The 27,279-nt window shown below is 41.2% G+C and overlaps 1 protein-coding gene across 9 annotated transcripts in view; it reads left to right on the top strand.

Annotated features, from left to right (window-relative positions):
• Positions 1-26,951, top strand: part of LOC135289140 (protein ARK2N-like) — a 115,673-nt gene extending 88,722 nt beyond the window's left edge. For 2 of the 9 annotated variants that reach the window (XM_064402529.1, XM_064402528.1), the window contains exons 5-6: positions 14,806-14,932; positions 18,225-23,065. In XM_064402529.1, the coding sequence (XP_064258599.1) occupies positions 14,806-14,932; positions 18,225-18,414 (317 nt within the window). In that variant the 3' untranslated portion in view covers positions 18,415-23,065. Of the gene's footprint in view, positions 1-14,805; positions 14,933-18,224; positions 23,066-23,088; positions 25,480-26,819 lie in introns of those variants that run through there. The other 7 variants (XR_010351939.1, XM_064402531.1, XM_064402532.1 and 4 more) reach the window with 7 other exon arrangements.
• The last annotated feature ends 328 nt before the right edge of the window (positions 26,952-27,279 follow it).

Below are 27,279 nucleotides of genomic sequence, written 5' to 3'. Positions count from 1 at the left end.
GAGCGGACCCTCCACGGAGGAAGTTCTATCCTGCCGCCACCAGAGTTCCAGCATGCCCGGACTTGTCCCCATGTGCTCAGCTGTGACTCACAGCTAGCCAAAGGTGTCACTGGGGTGAAGCACCACAGTTGCTGCTATTTGGCTCAGCAGCAGAGCCAGACTATGATAAATTGGGACACACCTTATTGGTATAATCAAATAAGAATTTATTGATTACAGCAAACAAGGCATAAGCAAAGCAGCGCTGGGCGGCGGGGGAGTTTTTGCTCCACCAACTGTCGCAGCCACAGTCAGTTCCAGTCGGTTTTTATACTGTATCGTTTCCTGCCGACGTGTCCTTTAAGTCGTACTCTGCGTATGTGTTCTTCTGTTGCTAGGTGGTCGTATCCTGCCTCCTGGTGGTCTCTAGGTGAAGGCCGGTAGTTTTTTTTTTTCCTCAGATTTCCTCTGGGTGACCCATTCCTTATTTAGCACCAATGCTTATCTCTCTGAAACTTAAAAGTTGTTAGGCAAGCATGTTTTGGACAATGTGGGTTTTATCAAGTGCTGAAAGCCTGTTTCCCGTTATCTTACTTTAGTCCCGGGTTTTATCAAGAGCTGGAAGTCTGTTTCTTGTTATTTTACTTTAGTCCCAGTTTTTCTCAAGTGTTGGAAGTCTGTTTCCTGTTGTTTTACTTTAATCCTTTAGTGAACAAAACACGCCATGTTCTATCACAAACACCCCCCTTTTTCTCTTGTTCATTTTTGTTCACTGAATCTTTGCAGTTCTTGCCTAGCTAATTCCAGAGTTTCGTCTTTTGGTATTTGCTCATATCTCGTCCTAACAAGCATCAGGTGTGCAGCTTCCAGGCGTCCTTTTACTATAGAAATCAGTCTATTAAATATACAGGGCCCAAATGTGAGTCCAAATATCAGAAAAATCAGGGGTCCTGTAAAAGTAGATAGTAAAGTAGTCAGCCAGGGTGAGTGATTAAACCATGACTCATACCAGTTTTGTTGCGCTTCTCTTTCTTTTCTCCGCTGTTCTAACCGTTTTCTTAGTTCTGCCATTGTATCTATGACAACTCCGGTATGGTCTGCATATGCGCAACATTCTTCCTTTAGCACTACACATAATCCCCCTTGTTGCAGGAATAGTAAATATAATCCTCTTCTATTTTGTAAGACCACTTCTGACAGAGATCGTACTGATTTTACCAATCCATCAATAGCCTGTTCTATCCTATTCAAATCTTCATCTACTGAAATTCTTAACTCCCGAAATTCTTTGTGCTGATTTACCAGGGAGGCTACCCCAGTACCTGCTCCTATTCCTCCTATAGTAAGGAGGGTCACTATGGTTATTGCGGTAAGGGGTTCTCTTTTCTCTAGGTGGTGATCTGCCATAGTCTGCTGCTTATATACATACTCACTAGAGTGGTACGTAATTTTAGGTATTATGGACACTTGAATGCAGTAATCATGGGTATAATTAAACAATTTCAAAGAAAGACAAGGTGTAATTCCTATGTTATTACAAACCCATCTAGTGTTCACGGCTGGCAGTAGCCAGTCAGCCGGTTTCTCATCTTGTTTCTGTAGCATAATTACCCCACACAAATGTTCCTTATCCTTGGGGATATTTCCTATGCATCTCCCTTTCCCAGTAACTTGGGATAATGTTAATCCTTGGGATACTTCCTTCTTCTTTCTCCAAAGATACTGTGATGGGTTTGTTCCATTTATTCTCCTAACTTTTGATGTTATCCCAATACCTTCATAAAACGGTGGCCTAATGTTGTAACATAACCAGCATTCCTTAGTCAACTCGGGGTTTGTTTTGTTCAGAATTCCATAACTAGCTTGCATAACTTTCCATAGGGTACTATATTCGCTATATTCTGACCCTGCTTTCATAGTCCTGTTTTTTCCCTGTGGGGTGACCATTTTGTTTTCAGATTCCCAGGTGATATTGTGCGGGTCTTTAATCACTCCGTCTAGTCCTCCCAGTTCCTTATTTGGCCCTATTAATTCTGGGGGATCGTTTGGGGCTTTCTCTTTCTTAATTAGTATTAGGTTCCCTCTATCTTTTCCAGGTTCCCAGTGTCTCACTCCCCATGTTTTCCCTAAGAGCCACCCTTGGTCTCCCGGTTGAGTGACATTTATATAGACAAATGCACAATTACCTAGATATGCCGAGGTTTGTTTAGTGCATTTGGCTGGTCCAAACCCCACTTGTATGTGTGAGTCTGCCCCCCCCCCCCCCCCCCGGTGTCCAATGGGAGGCTATGGTCTCGCATCCCCAGTATCCACAAAAGTATTCCCCTGGGTAGTTACAGTATGGTTTTCCTCGGTTAGCACTTGGACACATATAGAATCCTGTCAAGTTTAGTACCTTGCCACAGTGTTCAATAGCAGTTAAATCACATAATCCCTCTTGGAAACTTGGTCCCTTTACAGTGGTGATTGTTTGCAGGATTTTGTTATCACTCCACCTAGTTAAAGTCCATGTAAAGGGCTCATGAGGATGTATGTCTTCGCTATTAGCTTTTCCTAAACAAAATATAATCAGCAAAAATATAGTGTGTTGGATTGAGTGGTGGAGGTTGTCGACAGCATGGGTACGATTTAATAAATAATTGTGATCTGATGTTAATCTTCCTTTAGTTAGATGTCGTGTGTTGTACCAAGGATCCTTAGGGTTTTTAGTCCCACTCCTGAGGCAGTTCTCTGAGCATCGCTCTGGTATCCCAGTTTGTGGGTTCTTTCCTCCACAGCTGTTTACTCCTCTGCCTCTCCCGTCGACTGGGTTGCGTCGAGCCACGGGGGGTACCATCTTCTCGGCAGCAGGGGTATTCTTCAGGAGGTTTCCTAGAACGAGCTCTTATAGCCCTCTGCCTTTCAATATAGGTACCCCAATTAGAGTCCTTAATTCCAGGAGTATAACTCTGGACCTCTTTCAGGTACTTGCGGCAAATGGCCCTAGTAATTTCAGCTACAAAGGGGGTTGGCTCATTAGAGTGGTAGCAATAGAAGTTCGGCTCAACCCCTTTGGTGTATATCTCCCACCACTCTTCCGATTCCAAGTCCAATTCCCCTCGAGAGACTTTATAAGCTAAAACCCAATTGGTTATTTTGCGTTGAAGGGTCCAACAAGGGGTGCAGATCCCCCTCGGTGGAATCCCGCGTCTACAATGAATCCACCACTTTTCCCCACACACCTTACATATGTAACATACAAATGGATAACAATTACAATCTGAATTTCCACACCTTATTCTAACATGCAGTTTACTAATCAGTCCCTTATTTGCATAGCATGGGTCCGGGAGGTATTCAATCCGATATGTGGTCATTAACAGTCTTTTCTGCGAATTCTCAGTTTCAAATCCCCAGGAGGGCTAGTTATCTGCCACTCGGATGATGGCTCCTTCACTGGTCCCTTAATTCTGCTGGCATGTGTCCATCCCTTTTCAGCTGTCCGTATTGTAGTCTCTGTGGTAAGCAATACAAGGTAAGGGCCCTCCCATTGTGGGGTCAGCGAGGTTTCTTTCCATGATTTTATCAATACCCAATCCCCTGGCTGGATCTGGTGTATTTTCAATTCCAGTGGGGGTCTTTGGGCTATCATACCCTTTTTCCACAGCTCTTCCCTGTACCTCATTAACTTAGTAATATAGGTATTTATATGTTGATCTCTAAAACTTGGATGATCCTGTGGCTCCTCGAGGTTATAGGGCATTCCATAGAGCATCTCAAATGGGGAGATTCCCATATCTGTTCTCGGTTGGGTTCGTATATTTAATAGTGCTAGTGGTAAGCACCTTACCCAGGACAGCTTGGTTTCCAGCATAAGCTTTGTTAGCTGTTTCTTTATCTCTCCATTCATCCTCTCAACCCTCCCCGAACTTTGGGGGTGCCATGGGGTGTGATATTCCCACCTTATTCCCATGAACTTCATTATTTCCTGATTAATTTTGCATACAAAGTGGGGTCCTCTATCGGAATCAATCGTCTCGGTGACTCCGTACCTAGGAATAATGTTTTCTAACAAAACCTTTACTACTGTTTGTGCTGTCGCCCTTGCGGTGGGGAATGCCTCGACAAAGTGTGTCAAATGGTCTACTATGACCAGCAGGTATTTGTATCGTCCCACTTTGGGAAGCTCGGTAAAATCTAGTTGTATGTTAGCAAATGGTCTATATGCCAGAGGTCTTCCCCTCAATGGGCGCTCTCTTAAATAGGCCTTGTTCACCTTAAGGCAGGTCATACATCCCTTGATTACCTGTTTTGCCAGGTTGTATATCCCAATGCACATATATTTAGCTGCAAAATGGTCGACCAATGCCTGAGTTCCCCAATGAGTTTGGCTATGCAATTTTTGTAAAATTTCTAAAGCTACCGGTTTTGGTAGCACAGTTCTCCCATCTGGAAGTTCCCATTGTTTTTGTGAGTTTTCTTTTAACCCCATATGGGATCGTTTTTCTTTTTCTTGTATCGTGAAGCTGTAAATATACCATAATTTCTCCCCATGTTTATAGCAATAAGGGGCTATCAGAGTGTCGCAGATACATCTCACAGCTTCATAATCCCAGGCTTCCCAACATCTACTGCAGGGAAATTCTTCCACCCTGCTTCCACAATCACTACATTTTTCTCTTTCCTTGATGGGATCTTCCCAATTACAATAATCCGGGCAACAGGGGCACACCTCCCACATTTCTACCCCACATCTTTTCTTTGTTAATCCCTTTTCTCTTTCATTCTCATTCTTAGTTTGTCGTATTGTTAGTAATGCTACTCGTTTAGCCTCTTGATCTGCAAGGTTGTTACCCCTGCTTTTGAAGTCTAGCCCTTTTTGGTGTCCCCTTAAGTGTACTACTGCAATTTTCTTGGGCCCCCTCAGAGCTTGGAGCATTTGTTTTATTAGTTCCTGGTGTACCGGGTCCTTTCCTTGGGAATTAATTAAACCTCGTTCTTCCCAGATTTTCCCAAATGTGTGTACTACACCATACGCGTATTTAGAATCTGTATATATGGTACCTGTTTTGTTCTGTAGTAGCTTTAAGGCTTGCAATACTGCATATAATTCGCATGCCTGGGCTGACCAGGATTTGCTCAAGGGTCCTGATTCTGAAACCTTGTAATCCTTTCCATTAAAAACTGCATACCCGGAAACCCGCTTCCCGTCTACCACCCAGGATGATCCATCTACAAATAGTCTTTCCCCTTCTTCCAGTTCCTCCTCCTCTAGGTCTGGTCTTATTTTTGTTTGTTCTTCTATGGTCAACATGCAATCATGAGTTAGTTTATTCTCATCAGGTTCCCCATGTAGGAATTGGGCAGGGTTTTGTAGTGTGGTTACTTCTAGGGTCAATTTTGGAGAATCTAATAAAATCCCCTCATACTTTAAAAGCCTTGAGTCAGTTATCCATTTTTCAGCTTTTTGTTGCAATATGTTTCTGATGTTGTGTGGGGATAATACTTTAAGTTCTCCATTAAAAGTTATTTTATTAGCTTCTTCTACCAGAAGGGCACAAGCCACCACTGCCTGTAGGCAGGTGGGCCATCCTTTACTTACAGGATCTAGTAGCTTTGATAAATAACCTACCGGTTTCTTTTTCCCAGCCCAGTCCTGAGTTAGCACTCCATATGCTGTTCCATGGTCGGTATTAATGAACAGATAAAATGGCCTTTTCAAATCCGGTAAACTCAAGACGGGTGCGTTTATTAAATCATGCTGCAGTTGTTCTAATTGTTGTTCATCCTCCCTACTCCATTTCAATAAGCCTTCCTGACTAAGCTTATTGTACAAGAACTTCACTTTATTACTGTAGTTATCAATCCATTGTCTACAGTATCCTACTAATCCCAGTAATTGCCTTACTTGTCTCTTACTTCTTGGAGGTGGGAGTGAGAGGATTCCTTTTACTCTCTTAGGATGTATTTTCTTTTCCCCTTTACTCAAATAGTGGCCTAAGTATTTCACCTCCTCTTCTACAAATTGCAACTTTGTTTTTGATACCTTTAATCCCTTTAAACTCAAAAAGTTTAATAACTTGATACTTTCTTCTCTGACTTCTTCTTCCTCCTTCCCTGCAATCAATAGATCATCTACATATTGAATCAAAGTGACCCCTTCTCCTACTTGAAATTCTTGGAGGATTTGTTCTAATGCTTGACCAAACAAATTTGGTGATTCAGTAAATCCCTGTGGCAGTACTGTCCACCGCAGTTGCTGACGTCTGTGAGTATCTGGGTCTTCCCATTCAAAGGCAAAGTAATCTCTGCTGCCTTTATCTAAGGGGCAAGCCCAAAATGCATCCTTTAAGTCAATCACACTATACCAAAGGTTTTCTGGTCCCAATCTACTTAAAAGAGTATGCGGGTTGACGACTACTGGGAATCGGGCCACGGTTCTTTTATTTATCTCCCTTAAGTCATGTACTAGCCGGTCAGGCTTTTTGACTGGCAAGATGGGTGTGTTAAAGGGAGACATGCAGGGCTCTAAAAGCCCTTTGCTTATTAGCCTGTCTACTTCAGGCTTTAGTCCCCTCTTCCCTTCTGGGGAAATAGGATATTGTTTGATCCTTATGGGAACCTCTGGATCCTTTATGGTGACTGAAAAAGTGGGATGCTGAGCTGGCTGACACTATCAGGTGTGTACCATACCTCAGGGTTAATCTTCTTCTCATCCTCAATTCTAAGAGGGCATAATCTTATTCTCAATTCTTTGTTCAGTACCTCTATGTTTATTCCTAACTCTATGATTAAATCTCTTCCCAAAAGATTGTAATCTGCTTCCGGTGTCAATAGAAGGCTTCCAATCCCTATTTTAGATTCTGTTTCTATTAAAAAAAATTTAATGACTGGAACCTCAAAGGGTTCACCTTTTGCGCCGACTACTACGGCGGTATCTCGGGAGGGTTTACATCCAGATGGCAAGACCTGGATGGTTGATCTTTCAGCTCCCGTATCTACCAGGAATTCAAATTCCTGGCGCTGGGGACCTACTTTAATCTTTATCAAGGGCTCTTGATGTTTATGTGTTCCCAATAAATAAAGCCCCTGACACCCCTAGTCCTCCTTAAACATTCTTTCATCCTTCGACCTCTTTCTACAGTCTCTCCGGAAATGCCCCCACCCCCCACAATAAAAGCAAGTGTTTTCCTCTCTTCTTTCTACCCCCGGGTTTCCTTCCCTTGCCCTAGGGGCTGTCCATGGGGCTGTTCCAGGTCTACGAGAGGGTTTGCGGTCCTGCTCTCTACCTTCCCTCACTGCCATTGTCATCATCCTTACTTGCTTCTTATGGATCTCATCATCTCTTCTAACATACACCTTCTTTGCTTCCCTTAACAGCTCATCCAATCCTCTATCCTGCCAGTTATCTAATTTTTCTAATTTCTTCCTAATGTCGTCCCATGATCTGGCAACAAACTGCATTTTCAAAAAGGACTGGCCTAGTGGGCTGTCTGGGTCTAATCCCGAGCACAGCTGTAAATTTTTCCTTAACCTCTCTAGCCAGTCCGTAGGGGTTTCTTCTTTCTTTTGCCTCTCATTCAAAGCTTTATTGATGTTTTGTCCCCTTGGGACTGCTTCTCGGACCCCTTGTATAATTATCGTTCTTAAATCCTGCATGTGGGTCCTATGTGCCAGGTCTTGGTGGTTCCAATTAGGGTTTTGTAAGGGCCATTTCGTATCTGCCTGTGGGCCCTGAGCATGTTATGCATCCCAAATCCGCATTCCTGCTCGCCTAATCATGTTCTTTTCCTCCGCTGTAAATAGGATGCCCAGGATCGCCTGTAATTCCTCCCAGGTGTAAGTATTGGGGCCTAAAAATTGGTCTAATCTCTCTGCGACCCCCAGGGGATCTTCCAATTGGCTCCCCATTTCCTTTTTAAAATCTCTCACGTCCCCTGAGTTAAGGGGAACCGAGATAAAGCCAATTCCTGGTTGAGCTCCTCCCATGGGCATTTCCCTTAAGGGGTAAAGGTTGAGTTGCCTGGTCCTGCTCCTTGTCCTCGGCCCTCCTTGTTCTGAGGTTTCTGGGTACCCGTACTGGTAAGGGAGAGGGTTCTCATCATCTGATCCTTCTGCCTGGTCTTGGGCAGGGGGTGCGTTGGGAATTTGCGGAGGTACATAAGGGGGTGGGACTAAGGGAACTTCTTCTTCTCTCTTGCCCCTTCTCTTAGGCCCTGAACCCTCGGGTTTTTCTTTCAGGGGATAAAGATGTACTTCATTACCAGGTCTCTCCACCCAAATTTTTGTGTAATCACTTTCCTCCTGACTAAAGGGAGTTTTGGTATTTACCCACAGATTCAAGTCTTGTCTTATCCAGTTTTCTGCAGAACCAAATATGGGCCAGAAAACATTCCGTGAGATTTGCTTTCCTCCCCATATTTCTATACAATAATGAATCATTTTTGCTTTATCTTTACCCCCGGTGCTAGGGTAATGTTTCCAATTATTTAGCATAAATCCCAGTGGACTATCCCTTGGCACTGGGGGAAGTTTCACAGGTACAGAGGGCTTGCTCTTCCCCTGCCCCATCCTCTGGAGTGCACTCAAACACTTTAGTTCGCAAATTCACTCGCTTCCCCTGGTTCGTGGCCCAGGCCTTCGCAGGCAATGGGAACCACACTACTTGAGGGTCCACACTCACTTGGGGAGTCCGAGCTGCAGGCTCCCCTCTCACTCAAAACACCATTCGCAGCACTCCAGGAAACCCGACCCCGACCGAACGGAACCCCGCACAGATACTCACGCATCCCGCGTCTTCATCCGGACCTTTGTGCACAAAATTTACAGGGTCTACCGGTCACCTTTGCTTAATGCCTTGAATTTTAGGTTCGTCAGTGGGAGTAGGGTGAGGGTACCCACCGAGGCCACCAATGGTGGGGAGCCTCCCCAATGAGTCCGTCTCACCGCAATAGTCCCATCCGAGTCACGGCACCAAATTATGATAAATTGGGACACGCCTTATTGGTATAATCAAATAAGAATTTATTGATTACAGCAAACAAGGCATAAGCAAAGCAGTGCTGGGCGGCGGGGGAGTTTTTGCTCCACCAACTGCCGCAGCCACAGTCAGTTCCAGTCGGTTTTTATACTGTATCGTTTCCTGCCGACGTGTCCTTTAAGTCGTACTCTGCGTATGTGTTCTTCTGTTGCTAGGTGGTCGTATCCTGCCTCCTGGTGGTCTCTAGGTGAAGGCCGGTAGTTTTTTTTTTTTCTCAGATTTCCTCTGGGTGACCCATTCCTTATTTAGCACCAATGCTTATCTCTCTGAAACTTAAAAGTTGTTAGGCAAGCATGTTTTGGACAATGTGGGTTTTATCAAGTGCTGAAAGCCTGTTTCCCGTTATCTTACTTTAGTCCCGGGTTTTATCAAGAGCTGGAAGTCTGTTTCTTGTTATTTTACTTTAGTCCCAGTTTTTCTCAAGTGCTGGAAGTCTGTTTCCTGTTGTCTTACTTTAATCCCTTAGTGAACAAAACACGCCATGTTCTATCACAAGACAAGCCAAGGCACGTCCCATTCATCAATATTGGTAAATTCCAATAGACAGATTGATCAAGCTCCCAAGAATAAAGTGTCTCAGGTAGATCTGGACTGGCAACATAAAGGTGAGTTATTTCTAGCTATGTGGGCCCATGACACCTCAGGTCATTGGGGAAGAAATGTAACATAAAGATCGGCTCGTTACCAAGGGGTGGACTTAACCATGGACACCATCTCCCAGCTTATCCGTAACTGCGAAACATGCTTCAGTCAAGCAGGCCAAGTCGGTAAAGCCTCTGTGGTATGGGGGACAATGGTTCAAATATAAATATGGGGAGGCCTGTCAGGTTGATTACATCACACTCCCTCAAACCTGCCAAGGCAAGTGTTAAGTGCTTACAATGGTGGAAGCAATCACCGGATGGCTGGAGATGAACTCTGTGCCTCGTGCCACTGCCCGGAACACCATCTTGGGCCTTGAAAAGCAAGTCCTGTGGCTTCATGGCACCCCAGAAATAACTGAGTCGAACAATTAGACTCATTTCAAAAACAACCTCATAGACACCTAGGCCAGAGAGTGTGATATTGAGTAGGTGTATCATATTGCCTATCATGCACCAGCCTCTGGGAAAGTTAAACAGCAGAATGGACTGTTAAAAACCACATTGAAAGCAATGGGTGGTGGGACCTTCAAACACTGGGATCTGCATTTGGCCAAGACCACCTGGTTAGTTGACATCTGAGGTTCTACCAATCAAGGTGTCCCTACTCAGTCAGGACCCTTATGTACCACAGAAAAAAAGTTCCTATGGTGCAAATGAGAAATAAAAAAGTTTGGATTAACCCTGCCTCAGGCAAAGACAAACTTATCGGTGGGATTGTTTTTGCTTAAGGATCTGGTTGCACTTGGTGGGTAATGCAGAGGAATGGGGAAGCACAATCCCTCAAGGGGATTTGATTTTTTGGTGAGAACCGTCTGTAATGTTGAATTGTACATGTACTATTGGTTGTTGAATGACACTCCCATTGCATATCCTAAATACTCTGGCCAATGATTTTGGACTACTCAAGTTACACTAGTCATGGACTAAAATTAACTCAAATATCTTGGGGGAACTGTCATTGAGCACCTAAATAATAACTGTGTTTGTATATAGTTATTTGTATGTGTATACATTTTTAAGCTATAAAATCTAGGCATGAGTTGCATGGTATAGAATAAGGGGTGACAATATCTTGGGTACAGAGACAAGGGGGTAGAGCTTTCAGTGCTGTTTAGTCAATGCTATTTTACGTCATAACCATGGGCATGTGTTGGGGTTTGACACTGGCTAGAAGCTAGAAGCCAGGCACACACAAAAAACCATTCACTCATTCTCCTCTCGTATAGCTGAGCAGAGGAGGGGGAAAGAACAACCAAAGGGGCTCATGAGTTGAGGTAAGGATTGAGAAGAAACACCCTAAGGGCAAAATAGGCTCAAAACTCAAAAGATATAAAGAAAATTTTATTAACAGAATTAAAAGAGGATAATGAGAACTAAAATAAACCTTTAGAACACCTTTCCCCACCCCCCCCCCCCCAGCCCTTCTTTCCTTTCTACCGACAATGAAAGGAGACAAAATATGGGGGTTTTAGTTAGGTGGTCACTTCTAAAACATCTTTTTTCAGTTTGCTTAGGGAGAGGAGTCTTTTGCTATGCTGTGGGGTCTTTTCCATGAGAGACAGTTCTCTGTGAACTTTTCCAGCATGGTTCTAATTTTCACAAGTAGCAGTCCCGCCCCACCTGCTGCAACGTGAGTCCCTTCCACAGGCAAACAGTCTTCCCACAACTGTTTTCATGGGACATTGGTTCATGGGGTGTAGTCTTTTAAGGATGAGCTGTTCTAGTCTGGAAGCTAGGGTCCTCTTTCTCTATCTCAGAAAGCAAGGGTCTTCTCTCCTTTTTCATGTTTCTCACTATATTACAGCTTTTCAGCATCCATGCACTCCAGTGTGAGTACTTTTTCACGGGCTGCGCATGAACTCTGCATCCCCCCCATGCACTTAATGAATTACAGGGAAACTGTTGTATTATAGTCCTTACCACGGCTTGCAGAAGGATTTAATCTCCAATGCCCGGAACACCTCCTCCTCCCCCTCCCTCCTTTGCACTGACCTTAGTGTCGCCATGTTGCTCTCTTCATGTTTCACCTTTTCTTTGACTTGGGAGAGAATTGGTGTTCGTAGGTTCATTTGTTCTCAAGTTCTATCAATTGAAAAATTTTTATAGAATTCTGCAGTGCTGAAAGGTTGATCCCATCCAGGCTCCGTGTTGGGGACCTGCTCACCATGCCCCTTGCCACTGGCCATGTAGTCCCTGCCAGAACCGAGCAGGTGGTGCCGGATGCCATTTAGCTCTTCTCTTCATGCGGGACATCAAAAAGGAGAAGCTATTGTCACTGTCCCTGCTCTTCTGTCCACAGCACGGCTGGTTAAAAGTAGCTAAGTAAGTAAAGTTCATTGCGAACCATGATGTGCCTTCCCGACTGCACCGCCCCAGCTGTGCCGCCACTCCCAGTGCTGAGATGGAGGTGGCCGTGTGCCCACTCCTGGCCCCGGCCACCCTCAGTGCCAGCCACAAGTCTGCTCTCAGTGCTGGGAGGGCACTGGCACCTACCCATCCCTCCGAGGAAGAAAGAGAGCTTCCCATGTTTTTTTTTCTTTTTTAAATATGCTATCACAGAGTCATTCGCAACTTCTCTAATTGGGCCAGCCAATATGTCTATTGTCAGTGCCTTCAGGGATTGGCTCTGCTGGACATAGTAGAAGTTTCTAGGAGTTTCTCTCTCAGAGGCAGCTTCTGTGGCTTCCTCTGCCCCCACTAAAAGCCAGGTTGTGTTAAACTAACACAACATGCTTTTGGCAGGGAAAATGCCATGGCCAGAAATGGAAGCGGGACCATTTTTGTTTGGCTCACTCCAGCTAAAGGACTTGCAGATCCCAGCACCCCATGCCCCGCCATTTTCCCCCATTTCCCATCCCTCCAGGATGTTTTTGCCGAACAAGGGGCTGAGGAGAGACATCGGCTCTGCTCCCAGGGGATGGTGCTGAAGTGACAGCTCTGTGATGCAGCTGAGACCAGCAGAGCCAGGGCTGCACAGCTTTCAGTTCACCATCAGACCAGTTCTTCCCCCCCTTCAGGGTAGCAAAGTGACCTGGAGCAAGGGCACTGATTTCAAGTGAGTCTGGCCAAGCCAAGAGGGAGTCCAGCTGAGCCAAAAAGGAGCCCAGTGAGATGATAGGAAGAGGCAGTAAGGTGGCAGAACCAACCTCCCCACACGCCCCCAGTGGTAGTGGCAGTGCAGGAACCTGGTGTCAAACTGAACTCAGCAGGGAGAGATACACACTGCCACCGCCACTGCCACTGCAGCAGTGACAGAGCAGGAAACCCTCCACTACAAATCTGGAGCTGCTCCAGGCAGCACCAGCACCTCCCATCCCCCATTGGAATTGCTCCACAAGTCCCTGTCATCTTTTCTTTGTTCCAGGGAGGCCACATGATATTGTTGACTTTTTCTGAGTGTGGAAATGAAACTCCAGATAATTTTAGTAAGGAGGTAATATAAGAGCAAATCTTTATTTGAAGGCCTTCGGGGGCAGTTATGGAAAGATGTGCACAAAAGCCCACCTCCACAGGGGTGAGTACATTTTTACAGGTTTTAGGAAATTAGCATAATTGATAAAAAGCACCAATTAGGAGGACAAGTGGTGATGCAATTCCCCCCCAGGTCAAGCACCTTCTCTGGAGTCTCCTCTTCAGCAGTAACTATACTTTGTCCATGAAAATGTATCTTGAAGACTTGTTCTCAACCTTAGTTCCTAGGAAGAACCAAGATAGCATTGGGGCATGGTACCCCCCGGGGCTTGGAACTCTGGAATTTGTTTTGTCTTTCGTCCTAGGAAAAGGCCATGGAAAAGTACTGGGAAAACTAGCCACTAATACAATAGACTACAGAGCTACAAATATATGTGCAAAGAATACAGAAAACATAGGAAAGAAGAAAAGGCAAACCCCAAAACATCATCAACACCTTGCTTTTGTTGGTTAAACCACTCCCTCTTTTGTACAGCTTTCTTTTTTATTGTTGTGTTCATTGCTATTTTATTTAGTAAAATTGTGGCTCTACCTTTTTTTAACCTCTTGTAGTTTCATTTTTTTGTTGCTTTCTTCCCTCCACTGTCATGAGGGAGGGAAGGGGGAAAGGGCTCATTCAGTCTTAAACTTTTCATCACTGTAAAACCATTACATCCTCTCATCTTTGAAGAAATGCCTACTCAAGCTAGGTATACATAATATATTCACCTCCTCTCAAATTTCCTGCTTGACTACTGATTCTTCCCTTGTGTAATACAGATGAGTGAGTGGTTCCCAAGGAGTAGGTAGTGTCATCTGCTTCAAGGCTGCCCAGTATCCCCCAGGTTACTGCTAAAGAGACAGTAGAAGTAATTGTCTTTTTTCGTTCCCTAAAACAACATTTTTTTTTAAAATAGAAGTTATCTTTTTCAATTTAAATCTTATTTTTAATTGATTTTTAAAATAATGTATTTACTGTAAAAGAAATAATTTGGTCTGGTTTGTGTTTTCTATGCAAATATTATTTAATATGTCCGAACACAGCTTCACTAATTGGGGTTAAGAACCTTCTTAGTGTTTAGAGAGGACAGACTCAGGAACTGGATATCATTGAGGAACTGTAATTAAAAAAAACACTGCTGCATATGGGACTTGAGAAAAACAGAGGGTTTTTTTACAAGTCTTTGCAATAATGTTAGAGCAGATGTGTGAAGCAGCATGGCCAGAAACTGATGGGTTTATTTTTTTATTTCATTGACTGGCTTCCCTTATTAAAAAAATAAAGTTTTCCTCACTGTGTGATATTTATGTCCAGCCTATAAGCTTTATTTGTCACAGTATGATTGAGTTTGATTTATTTGCATTAGATGGTCTTGCTTCTTTATTTCACAGGGGTTTAGGCACAGTCTAACTCAGCATTGTCATAAAAGAACAGCTGGAAATCTAATTACATTGAATGTTCTTGATGCAACAATCGGACTTGGTTCACATTTGTGTGATAACACCATCACTGGAGCTATTGAGACTGGATAAATCCAGTGGTCATCTTTATTGGGTGATGAACAGAAAGTTGGATAACTTAATCTAAAAAGATTTTCCATTTGCAGTGTTTCAGTCTTCTTTTTGTTCACTTGGCAAATTCCTTTTTCAGCTGATTTCTGAGTTATGTAAGTTGTTAAACATTGGCTGTATTTGCATTTTCCCCATCTATAGGTCATTTGGATCCAGGCTTCCTTGCAGGTGACAAAATATCTTTAAGTAATGCCCAGATCAATGAAGAAATTAATATCGCCTCTTCTGATAGTGAAGTAGAGATTGTTGGAGTTCAGGAACATGCCAGGTATGAATTCCTTTTTCTTATTCTAATATTTATTTCATTTTATCAGAATATCTGTATTGCCAAAATTAATAAAGAAAAAAAATGTTGACTTTCACTGCTGTAGTTATCCATCCATGACTGATGTCCAAAAGGTAGTAAATGTTGCACTCATTTTTTCTATTCCACTGGTCAAGGTGATATCAGAATGTATTTTTCTTTAGAACATTACCAACTTGATAAGTATTCTTATTAAGCTTGTGATTTTATATCAAACATTAGCAGGCTAAAGATATGTACTATTAAAGTACCAAATATTGAGATACCAAATGTATAGACATCAGGAATTCAGATTTTAAAGGCATAGTGTGAATATGCAAATAATGAAACTAAAATATTTATATGGGTTCTTGTTTCCTTTCAAAATATTAGCTTTAAGCATTTAATCAGCTTCCAATTTAATTAATCAGTAGTTGTAAAAATGCTATTAACTTTTCAATAGCTTATATCTTAAGATAACCCCTTTAGATTGAAAATCATATCTTCATAAATCTTGGTTTTATTTCAGGATACAAGAGAGTTCAAATCCCCAAAGTAGAGGAGGGTACAGAAACCAGAGGTTTCTCTCAAGCTCAGATAGAAAGCTGTCCAGCTGTGCTTCAGATGTTATTCTTACTAGGCATTTTTTTGATGTTACTCTTCATCTTTAGTCTATGATCTTTCCTTGGCTTAAGATATTATGAAGCAGTTGAACAAGACTGGCATTTGCATATAGTATGGAGTGTCAATTTGGTGAAATAAAAGCAAGTTAAAACAGTATACAGACAAGGTCCCTCTAAAACTAGTCTGCTGCCTGGTGGATGTGGTGGATGCTTGGAGTCAGAAAAGGCATGTGAAGGACAAAGCAGAGCTGTTCCTTGTTGTCCCTTCACCACATTTTTCTTGGTGAAAGGAAGAAGGTAGGTGTGTAGGACCCAGCTTCCCAGGCAGGAAACTGTACAGGTAGTATGGGCACAGTTGGCACAGTCCAGTGCTGTTGAATATGAAAAAAGGAAATGTTAAGGTCCTGAAGGAAGAGATTTAGTCTTTGCTTTTAGAATAATGAAAGCCCTTGAGTGGCTAACTCTTTTGGAAGATACTAATTCCTTAGGAAGTAGCTCTCCTGACTGTTTATCCAGCAGACCCAAGGCTTGGAGTATCTTTGTGCCAATAATAAGCAGTGGGACTTGTCCTCCAATACCAGTTTGTGTAAATCTGTCTAGCACTATGCATGCACAGCCCTTCTGTTTGAGGTCTCCTATTCAAAAACTTTCCATGCCACTTGCCTCAATAATATTTACTGTGTACAAGAAGGGAAATGTGAAGTAAATGCAGAACTGCCATTTAAAATCAGTTTTAGTAGATATGGACTGAAATAATTTCAACAAATACAGACTTATAGCACACTTTTATCCTTTCCTTTGTTCATGTAACCATCTATCATCTCCCACAGACTAGTTTTTACTGGCTCTGTTAAATACTCACGTTTCAGTTGTTCAAATCCTATTTAGAATTGTATTTCTCTTGCAGGTCTAGGCTTGCAGTTATGAAATATTGGTGGGCTTCTTTCAGGGTTCTCTTTTGGAAAAGGTTTAGGTTTTTGATCAGTATTTTTACATGCTTACCATGGTGTTTGGATTCTGTTCTCTTGCTCACACTGGTTTTTATCATGCTCCATATTCCATGTCATTATTGGACTGATGTGAGTCAGGACACCCTGGAGTTTGTCCATCATTTGTAGTTTTTCAGATTATTAACATATTGGTGCAGTTTTTCATCATTAGAATATTACTTGGCATCTACTTAAGACACAAAGACTATTTTCTTTAGTTTGTTTATTTTTTTCCAGTTATGCTTAAAAATATTTCTTCTTAAAAGAAAGAAATCAGATACATTTGTTAGAGTTCCTGTCTCTTATTGCTAATTCTTTGTAGATATGTACTTTATGTATTTTTAAGACTGAAGAAGTAATGAAAAAGTCATTCTAAACATCAAAACATCACATCCAAAAAAAATAGTGTATCTGAGAAGGCAATGAGACATTTATATTCAGAGAAGTTACAGCTCAGAGAATATTTTTCATTCTATTTCAAGAAATACTAACGAGAACCAAGAGAGATGAGCATAACCTAAGTAGTTCCGGAAAGAATAAATTGCATTACCTCAAAATAAAAATAAAAAAAATAAAACATAAATGTCAGGGATATTTGAGCAACACATAAAATTTAGGTTCCTGAAATACAGTGCATGCACATTCACAAAGAAATGGGAAAAGCTTACCCCAGCAGCCAAAACACCTCCTATTTATGTGTGCAGCCACCATCAGTGCTTATAAGAGGCAAACCAATTTTTGGAGCACTAGATATCAAGTTTTCCTAGTGTGTGTTTCAGACTTACAGATGGAAATGATCATCTTAAATACTCCAGTAAATTCTTGTCATCACTTTATCATATAACAAAATTGGTCTTTCATTGAGTTGGGTTTTTTTACTAATTATTATTATCTTGTACTTCAATCATAACATATCTACTATGAATGTAATAGGCAAAAATACTGTGTAATAAGTAGATATGTACCTCGCTTCAGCAAGGCACTTGAGTGTGTGTTTATCTTTAAATACATTATTTAGTCTCATTGACTATAATCACTGAAAGATTAATTGTTTTGCTGAAGTTGGGCTGTACTTTTATCAGTGAGCATTTCTCAGCATTATTGTAATTTTAGTTAAGAAGACCAAAATAAATATCAAATTTAATGGCTGTAATAATGGAATTGACAAGCTTTCTTTTTTAATTATTGCAATTAAAGTATCATTGCCTCCTTATTTTAACATGGGTTTGAGTTCATATAGAAAAATAGCTTTTCTTTGTCTCATCCAACCTCACTTAAAATTTTTCTCATTTTAAGTCCAGCGGGTAATAGTGCTATCAGAAAACTATGCTTCTCAATAATGCATGGTATTACACATAATAGGGCAGACTTCTTCAAGATCCTTGGGATCCATGCACATATTTTGTAAGGAATATCACTTTATACCCACTGGCAGAATTCAGTTCTTAAAAATAATTTAATCACCACCCCCAAGTTTAAATTTAGTCTCAGCTTTTTTTACTGGGTATTTAAGATGTGATGGACTCTACAAATGGAAAATCCACAAGGACATTTTAGAGAGGGGCATGCGAACAAGATGCCTACATGATAAAACACTGCAACTAAGAATCTTGCTCCTGAATTCCATAGTAGCTTTAATCCTTTGTGGTTTTTGCCTTGCTGCAGGTATGTGCATCCCAGGGGAGGTGTGATTCAGAGTGTGTCATCTTGGAAGCATGGCTCAAGCTTACAATATATTAACACTCAGCAAACACAATCATGGGCAGCAGTGACTCCCCAACAGAACTGGACTTCACCTCCAGAAGTAGTAGACCTCACTTTGGATGAGGATACAAGACGCAAATATCTACTGTAATGCATCATCCCTTTGTTTCTGTCCCCACCCCTTCTCCCCTTTTTGGCACAGAAGTTCATTGTTAAAGCTTCAACTTCAGAAGCTCCCTTCTTGGCTTTACGAAATTCAAACTCATGATCTTTTTAATTTCCATAAGAATGTAGTATGATTTCAATATAATTTAGAATGGTTTTGCCTTTTCAAAGAAGGATTCCTCCCAGAATTAAAATCTAATAGCACCAAATTTAAAACACATCTACAGTTTCTAATATGTGCGTGTTAATCTGAAGAAATAACTGTGTGCAGACTTATGTCCACCCACCCTTTCTCACCTCCAATTTCAGAACATTTTTAATTTATCAGTATATTGAGTTTGTTAGTAGAAGTTAGTGTTTTGCTGTGTGAGCATCAGTGATTTTGAGAAATGCTGTGTCCTCACTGATTTCAGTGGAACTAGGGGTATTCAATACTTCTGAAAATTGGGCCAAGAGTATTTTTACCCAAGCTGATTTGGATATTTTACCAGCAGGAGGGACTGTCCTTAATGCAAACGGCCCATAACATATGCACTGAACAGCTTTTATTTTAAGCATTTTTATTTTCAATATAATTTATAGTTTGCACTCTTCAGTTCTGAGTATTCTATCTGACTACTGTGTTTCACTGATCATTTACCATGTCTTGTTATGGTTTAAAATAGTAATAGCAGTGACTTAGTAGCAGATGATTATGGCAAAAGCACAGGAAAAAGAAAAGTAATAAAAAGGCCCAGCATCCTTCTGTTTTTTAAAAAGAGCTGAATTTTTTTGCCTAAATCAGAGTCTTGCCTGGAGTAGAAGGAGAGAAATGAAACATTTTGCTCGCAGTCCTCATTTCTACTGTTGCTTATTTGCTTCATTCACCATCTCAAAAAAAATCCAACGCCAAACAAATTCCAAAACACTAGTCTGGCAAAGCACTTTAGCAGACGTGTAACATTCAGCAAGGACAGTTTGCTGAAACTAGATGGACCATTGAAGTGCTTAAAACTTCGTCCTAAAAGGTGTTACAGGATTAGAACTTAAGTCTGAGATTTTTTTAATTTTTTTTTTTTTAATATATCTGTACTATTTTCCTGGCTTTAGGTCAGGTTTCTTATACTAGTTTTGGAATTGTTTTTTCAGATATGATTCAGGAAACACTTTCTACCAGAATATTTACTGAAATCAGCGAAACTACTTACTTTAGCAGTCTGTATTTTCTGTAGTGTATATGGAAATTCTTGCCACTCACCTGTCATTTTGAGCCTTTCTCAAGGCAAAAACTAAAGATTATACTTTACAAGATTATATTCACTTTAAATGTCTATTTTGCAATTAAAACATTTATTTGTATTCCTGTTGTTTCTAGTGGGAATTTTGTACAGCTCTATCATCAGATTTTCTGCCATTTGAGGCTGAACAGGCAGTAATGAGGACATGGGAAGTTCTGCTTTCTTTTTGTGTTGGCTGGTTTATAAATGTTATTTGGCTTCCAATAATTTTATCTGCAGGCAAAAACAACAACAAAAAAAAAACAGAACAACTCAGACTGCACTTTAAAAAACAATTAGGTAAGGGATTGATATTCCAATTTCAAGCTTTCTAAAACATTGAATATAAGCATATTGCATGGCCAGAAAAATGTATGTGGTGCTTCTAGTGACTGATTTCTTTCTCTGGGGGAAGGAAAGAGGTAGGGAGGGGAGTGTGGATGGAGCCCATTCACACTACAGTAGGAAAAAGTCCCATGCTATTTGGGCACTATAATCAGTAGTGGCTGTCGATCTTTTCTCCTTGCATTTTAATCACACAACTCAGCCATTATTTTAGTGGGCTAGCACACATTTTGCAATAGTAACTTAAACAGTGACATACTGTGGCTGCTTTTTTCTGTTTCACAAAGTCTTTTGAACATGAGTTGTGAAGAAAGTTGCAGAAATCCATTTATAGTCCTTCTATGAAAAATGCAAGCTAATGCTCTTGTTTTTCAGTTTGTATATGATATGACTTCCATGTATATATAAAAACAACTGCGTCCTAACCAAGCTTACTCCAATTGTGGACTGTGTTTGTGTTTGTTTAAACAATTCATGTATTGTAGTCTGATGCAAGTTTTCTTTTATTTAAAACACTACATATTTTTTCTTATTGTTGAATTTGAAAGGGTGATGAGTAATCTGAAAACTGCAATCACTGGATAGCTAGGAAGTTGTTTGGTTTTCTTTTTTTTTTTTTTTTAATAAGAGCAAAAGGTGCCTGTGCGATTTTGCTCTTCTCAGCAGGAAAGAGAAATGATTGCCATTGTACGGCTAAGAACCAATGCACTTGGGCCTGATCCAAAACCCATTGGAGTTGATGTGGGACTTTCCATGAACTTTAGTATGCATTGGCCCAAGCCCTTCAGGGTTTAGCAGTTCCTGAATTGCTGGAGTGTGAATTTGGAATCTTCTATAGTGAAAACAAATCATTGCTTAGAATATAAATATTTAAAACATGCAACTCTAGTTAAAAATTCTAAATTGTTCTCAGCAATCATTATTTAGTTCTCATTTTTCATCTAGTATTTAATGGTCTTTGAAGAAAAAATAATAATAAAACAGAGTGGTTTATATATATATATATTTTTTTTTGGTGCAAAATAAGACCTTCTGTTTTTTGAAACAAGTCTGTAGCATAAAGGTTAAACTATTTAAAGACAAAATAAAATGGTGTATTATTTAAATAATATAAATTTGTTTGGGATTTTTTTCCACTTTCATCAATCTGCTTTGTCACATCTCCAAACTAAAGCCCTAAGGTCTGGGTTACAACTGACCAAATTCAGCACTTTTCCCCACTCTAATGTGTTTAATTTTGCACATTTAGAATGTAAAAGTGATTTCCTGACTGCAAAAGAGTGCTTTTATCTGTCAGACCAGGGCAGGACTATCACTTCTCCCTGTAACACTGGTGGAGGATGTCAGGGGATGTGCAGGTACCAGTAGCAAGCAGATGCTGCCCATCATAGAGCCATACAATGGTTTGGGTTGAAAGGGGCCTTAAAGACAGTTGGCAGGGACTCTTCCACTAAATCAGGTGGCTTCAAGCCCCATCCAATCTGGCCTTGAACACTGCCAGGAATTAAACAGCCACAGCTTCTCTGGGCAACCTGTGCCAGTGCCTCACCACCCTCACAGTAAAGAATTTCTGTCTAATATATAATATAAACCTGCCCTCTGTCAGTTTGAAGCCATTCCCCCTTGTCATATCCCTCCATGCTCTTATCCAAAGTCTCTCTCCAGCTCTCTTGTAGTCCCTTTAGGTACTGGGAAGTGCTCTAAGGTCTTCCCAGAGGCACCTTCTCCAGGCTGAACAACCCCAACTCTCTCAGCCTGTCTCCATAGCAGAAGTGCTCCAGGCCTCTGAGAATCTTTGTGACCTCCTCTGGACTTGCACCAACAGGTCCACATCCTCCTTATGTTGGGAGCCCATTGTGCTCTGCAGGATTCCTTTTAGGCATGTGGTTTCTGCACAGCGTCCATGTCCCCACACATGGCAGTCCTTAAGGTGTCTGAGCAACTTTCACACCAGTATTTCTCTGACTGTATCCCCTTGTCCCATTCTCCTAGCTTTCAATGAGCTCCTAGCTGGTCAATGAGATCAATGTCACACTCAGATTTTCTCACACAGACAGATAGTGCTGACAAGCTCAGACCTACTGTCATTTGAAATGGATATGTAAACTAGCTATGAAGCTCTGGGCAGGTCCTTGCAGACCACAAGAGGTGGTGCCAGGCTGAACTGCATTTGATTACCACTAAATTATACCACCGAATTTACAGCTACAAGTAAAGAGAAGGATAGTAAGAATAACTGCTGTGCTAAACTTGGGGTCCCACTGCCTGCCAGTCCTCTCACAGGCAATATGGAAATAGCAATAATAATAACAATAATAATAACTCATTACATTTACAGCTAAATAGGGAGTTTGCTTCAGTTCTGATGTTTTTATCCTGTGAGAAGGCTCTCAGTGGTGAGAGGAGAGGCATTTATCCATGTATTTTAAATATCAAGATGGGTAATGAGAGTGAATTGAGTTGGTTTTCAGCCCCACTGAGTTCTTGGCTTTTGTGAAGCTTGAAAATACAAATTCTGGGTCTGGTGGTGGTTATGGAGGTGGACACCAGACTTGGATTTTATTTCATATATATCACCAGCTGAGGGAAAACATTGCTGTGTAGTTTGGTGCAGATGTGGGAAGAGGAGAGCTGACACATCTCCTGAATTTTTTTTTCCACCAGCAAGACATACTCATTGTCTTTAGACTTAAGGATACATTGAATGGAAAGCTTAAAATTTCTCTTGCAGTACTTGGCACCTTGTGGCTCAGGCCACTTTGCCTTTATGTAGGAGCCATGTGCCTTTGGGGGAATTGTCATTTCAGGGGCAAAATAAGAACTGATAAAAACTACCCAAAGAGGTTAGATTTTGTATTGTTTTCTCCAGTGAATTTGTTGCAATGCAGAGTAATTTTGTGGCTGAAAATGTAGTTTGTCTGCCTTGAAATGGGGACTGAAAGCTTTTTATTAAGTGAATGAATTCCCCAGTTCCCTGGAGAATCTGTAAATTGTGTCTGTTTCTGAGTGCATCGCCTCCATTTGCTGAAATACTACTTGGTTTTGCCTCTCCTTTTTAGGGTCTTAATCTATGAATGTCAGCTGCTGTGGCTTTCTCTCCAGAGCATCCCAGGGACACAGTTTCCCTTCTGTCTGTAAAGGAATGGAGCAGCACGCCTGCAAAATGCAAACTTGTGGCCAACAAACCCTGCATTACTCTTGTCATTTGGTGCAAAGAAGGTGAATGTCTTCCTTTTACTAAAACTGAACAGCAGATGAGGATCCAGCCCTCCCTGGTCTATATTTTGATACCAATAATTTTATGAAAAGTAAATGAGTCCTTAGAACTACTGATTCATAAATGCCCCTTGGAATTTTTTTCTTGGAGCTGGTTAGTCTTCTGGATTTGTAATTCAGTTTAAAATTAAAATTGAGTGACAGCTACTGGGAAGGAAGCATTTTTCAGACAGTAAATCTCAGGGCAAAGCTGGAGTGGACAGGGGAAAACTGTCTGCAAGTTTAATTTCAAATAATTTTCTACATTTACTAGCTGCATTGTCAGCTTTGTGTGAATCCAGAGCAACCATATCAGAGCTGGGAAAAGAAAAAAGTAAGAGTTTCCTGTCAAAATAATTTTTCAGTGCTGTAGGCCACACAAATTGAATGCAGAACTCATGGATCCTGACTAGTGCCTTTTCCAGGGGGGTTTCTATGTGAGCCTCTGACAAAATGCCATCTTGTACATCGGAGGATTGCATTTGCTTTATCCATGGCTTAATAGCATTGACAGCTTCTGGTTTGTTGGGGAAGATGAAACAGGAAAGCTTTATAAATATGATTGCCCGGCAAAAGATTTTGAGAATATGGAAACTATAAGAGACATTGAAATGAAAGCAAGCTTTGAGATACCTTAGTTACTGAACAACTGGAAAACAATGGTATGGCCTGCTGAAGGTAATCTCCTTTTGATAAAACAATACCCTCTGCTTGCAGACAGGTCCAAGGGTCAGAGCAGACCCTACTAGCTTGTCAGAAGAGGTCCAAAGAGTAGTTTTTAGGGTTTAAAATGTAACACAGTATGGTAATGTAATAATTCTTATGGGCTGTATGTAAATGCTATAGGATTTGTATCTTGTATTAGATTGGTTAGTGAGAATTAGAATATTCAACACAGAAGAAGACATATTGTAATGGAACTTCATCCTCTTTTTTACTCTCACTCTCTCTCTCTCATCCTCTTTACCACATTCTTGCCTTCTTTCTCTTTACCACTCTCTTTACCTCTGTCTCCCTCTTTTGGGCCTGATCTGAGCCGCGGCTGGTGGCTCCAAGCAGGGCCCCTGCACCCATGCCCTTTGCAATAAACGGCAAGTTCCAAGGCCTGGCTTCAGAGATCTCTCGTCTCCGTCCATCCTGACTGTCCTACCCCCCATTGCTCCTACACTGGCTGGCCCATGCTCAAGGACACCCAAATCTCCCATTTCCATTCTGCCAGGTCTTTGTGTGTCTACCTCAGACTTGACATCATTGAACTCCAGCATCATGCCCATCACTTCAGTTCATCCAACCTCATACACATCTTCCAGTACTGACACTACTGCTACACTGTGTTGCAGTTGAGACGGACATAACACAACACTCCAAGGTTCATGAGGCAATAGCAAACTTTATTATTCAGCACTTGCTTTTATATGGTTGACCTTGATTGGCTAGAATCTTGGTGCCACCCGGTTCACTGACCAATAGCTGCCTGTGTACATGCTCGTCAGGGATTGACTGGCGTCTGTTCTCTGCAGCCCTCTATCCCAAAGACATTTCCTTTTTGTCATAGGTATAGGCTGATCAAGTTAAGGTCAGGGTTACTTGTGCCTGTCAGGCTTTCAGGCCACTTGTTAACCATCACAACACTGCTCAGTGTGATCAGCAGTTTTTAGTAGAAATCTCTGTTGGAATCCTGGATGCTGAGAATTTTAGACTTTCTATGCTTAAAGGCACAGACCCACAAGAGAACACTGCATTTGACCTGAGGCTGTGAAGAAGGCTTCCAAAATTGATTGATTGATAGTACTGGGATTGCGGGTGTATAGTTGTTTAGAAGTGTGTAATATCACAGGGTGGAAAACTTAGAATTTGGGATTTTAGAAAATAGAAATAAATATGAAGCAAGATGGAAGTTTTAGGGTGGAGGCAGGTTGTTCTTCTTTTGCCTTCTTCTTCTTTCTTCTTCATGGGTTTGGGTGATGTTTTGTAATTGGACAGAAAAGTCCGCATTGCAGGTTTCCAGGGATCAGTTATTGGTTTAAAAGGGAAAATAATCTAGGTGTCATTTCTTAATTGGATAGTTTAGTCTTAAAAGACATTGTAACAAGAGATAGTTATTCATTTTGTGTCTTGTTAATGAAAAGCTGCCGAACTCATGGTGGTGAGACTGTTTTACTGATAAATAATAAACACTTGAGTCCGAACATGAACTACCATGTCAAGTGCCTTCAATCCAGACCCAGAGAAACCAATAATCTCCAAGTCTATATGCCTAAATCACAGATCACAGAATATTCTGAGTTGAAAGGGACCTACAAGGATCATCAAGTAACCCATAAAAATAGTGAATTGCCATTGCTTCCTTGGAAATGCATATTTTAGAATGTTACCACTGGCAAATTTAACTATTTGCATCCTAAAATACTCTTTATTCCCCCTCATCATTACAACTATAGCCCTCTGGATGCCCCACTGTATGGCCACATGGACCTCGAAGAGAGGCTGCCATTTCGAAGCAGGGGACATTCAAATCCTCCCTCTGAGATTGTAGATACATAGGAAATATTTATCCATGTTGTTATGATCTGTGTTATAGATACATATTATAATATTGGCTTTTTGCAAATATTAAAATGGATTATATGTGTGTGGTGTTAAAATATGTTTGTTATAAAGATATAGTTTTTATTTCTGTTGTTAATTAAGCTTAGACATAGTAGTGAAATAGCTGATATACTTGTGTTAAAATGCCTGCTTGGATGGGATAACATCCAATGAACATATGAAGAAGAAACCTGCTACAAATATGCCAACTACCAGCACCCACCATCTGAAGACAATGTGAGCCGGGGCCCAAAACTGAAGGTGATGATAAAAAAGGACTAAAACCACAACCAAGGAATATGCATACTTTAAAAAGCCGGACCCAAGGAGGAGCCATGCTAAACAGTTCTTGGAATATGCAAACTAGTTTGGAAAAAAAGTTTACTATGCATAAGGGTCTATGAATATGCAACAGGCTGATGTAAGGGAAAAGGTATTCAAGGGATATCTCCAAAGATAACAGTGTGCTCTTGGCTGAGTGCCAAGATGCACCTAGCCGTAATAACCTTTGCTCTATGGTCCTTATCTCCTATTGTCCTTTATTAAACTTTTTAAATTTTCACAGCAGAGTGAATGTATTTTTCACAGCTAGCAGTGTTCCTGTAAATCCCAAGACGAGCTTTCATTTTGAAGTGGTTGGGCTGAAGTGATGCTTCTAAGATCCTAATGGGAAATGTGCCACTTGTGTTATGGATTTTTGCTCAAAGCTCATCTACCTGGCACAGAATATGACAGATTCATGGCAGGGCAATTTTTTTGCTTTTCTATGTGATTACACTTCCCATTTAAGTCCATTTATTTACAGTATCCTTGAAATGCATGTGACAAAACCACTGAATAAAAATACCCCTTGCAGAATTTCTGCTAGGTTAAAATCACTGGCTGAGTGCCTCAGATCTATATTCTGACATTTCACTAACACTTCCCTTCTGCTAAAATTTTACAGCTCTAATAGGATCTGTCATCTGTATAGAGCCAAGGCGAAGATCTTCATGATGCACTGGAAACCACCTCCTTGGCTGGGCTTTCCTTCTTCTCTTGGTCAGCAGTATGTCTCCAGGTGGAGGATACCCTCTCTTCACCTCTGTATTGCTCAGAGCAGCAAGGGGGGAAGGACATCTTCAGAAAATTGTTTAGCATTTAAATAAAGTGGTGGTGTGGTTTAATGAATATATTTGGACAAAATAGTGGTTCTTCTGAGCATTCGAGGTTGGGTCTTGAAGGTGAAGGACTGTGGATGTGACAGCGTGGTCAGAGAGCGAGAAAACCAGATAAGTTTTCTCATGGCTGACTTGTGAGACTTCTAGGGAGCTGTCGAGAAACAATGATAGCTTGTTATTATAAACAACCTGCAGGTGGTGTTTTCCTACTCTCTGTTTTCCTGTTTTTCTCGAAGATTGTTTATA

The sequence above is a fragment of the Passer domesticus genome, chromosome W (genome assembly GCF_036417665.1).
Source record: "Passer domesticus isolate bPasDom1 chromosome W, bPasDom1.hap1, whole genome shotgun sequence".
NCBI lineage: Eukaryota > Metazoa > Chordata > Aves > Passeriformes > Passeridae > Passer > Passer domesticus.
Note: the sequence above shows the minus strand (reverse complement) of the source record. Positions and strands in the feature narration are given on the sequence as shown.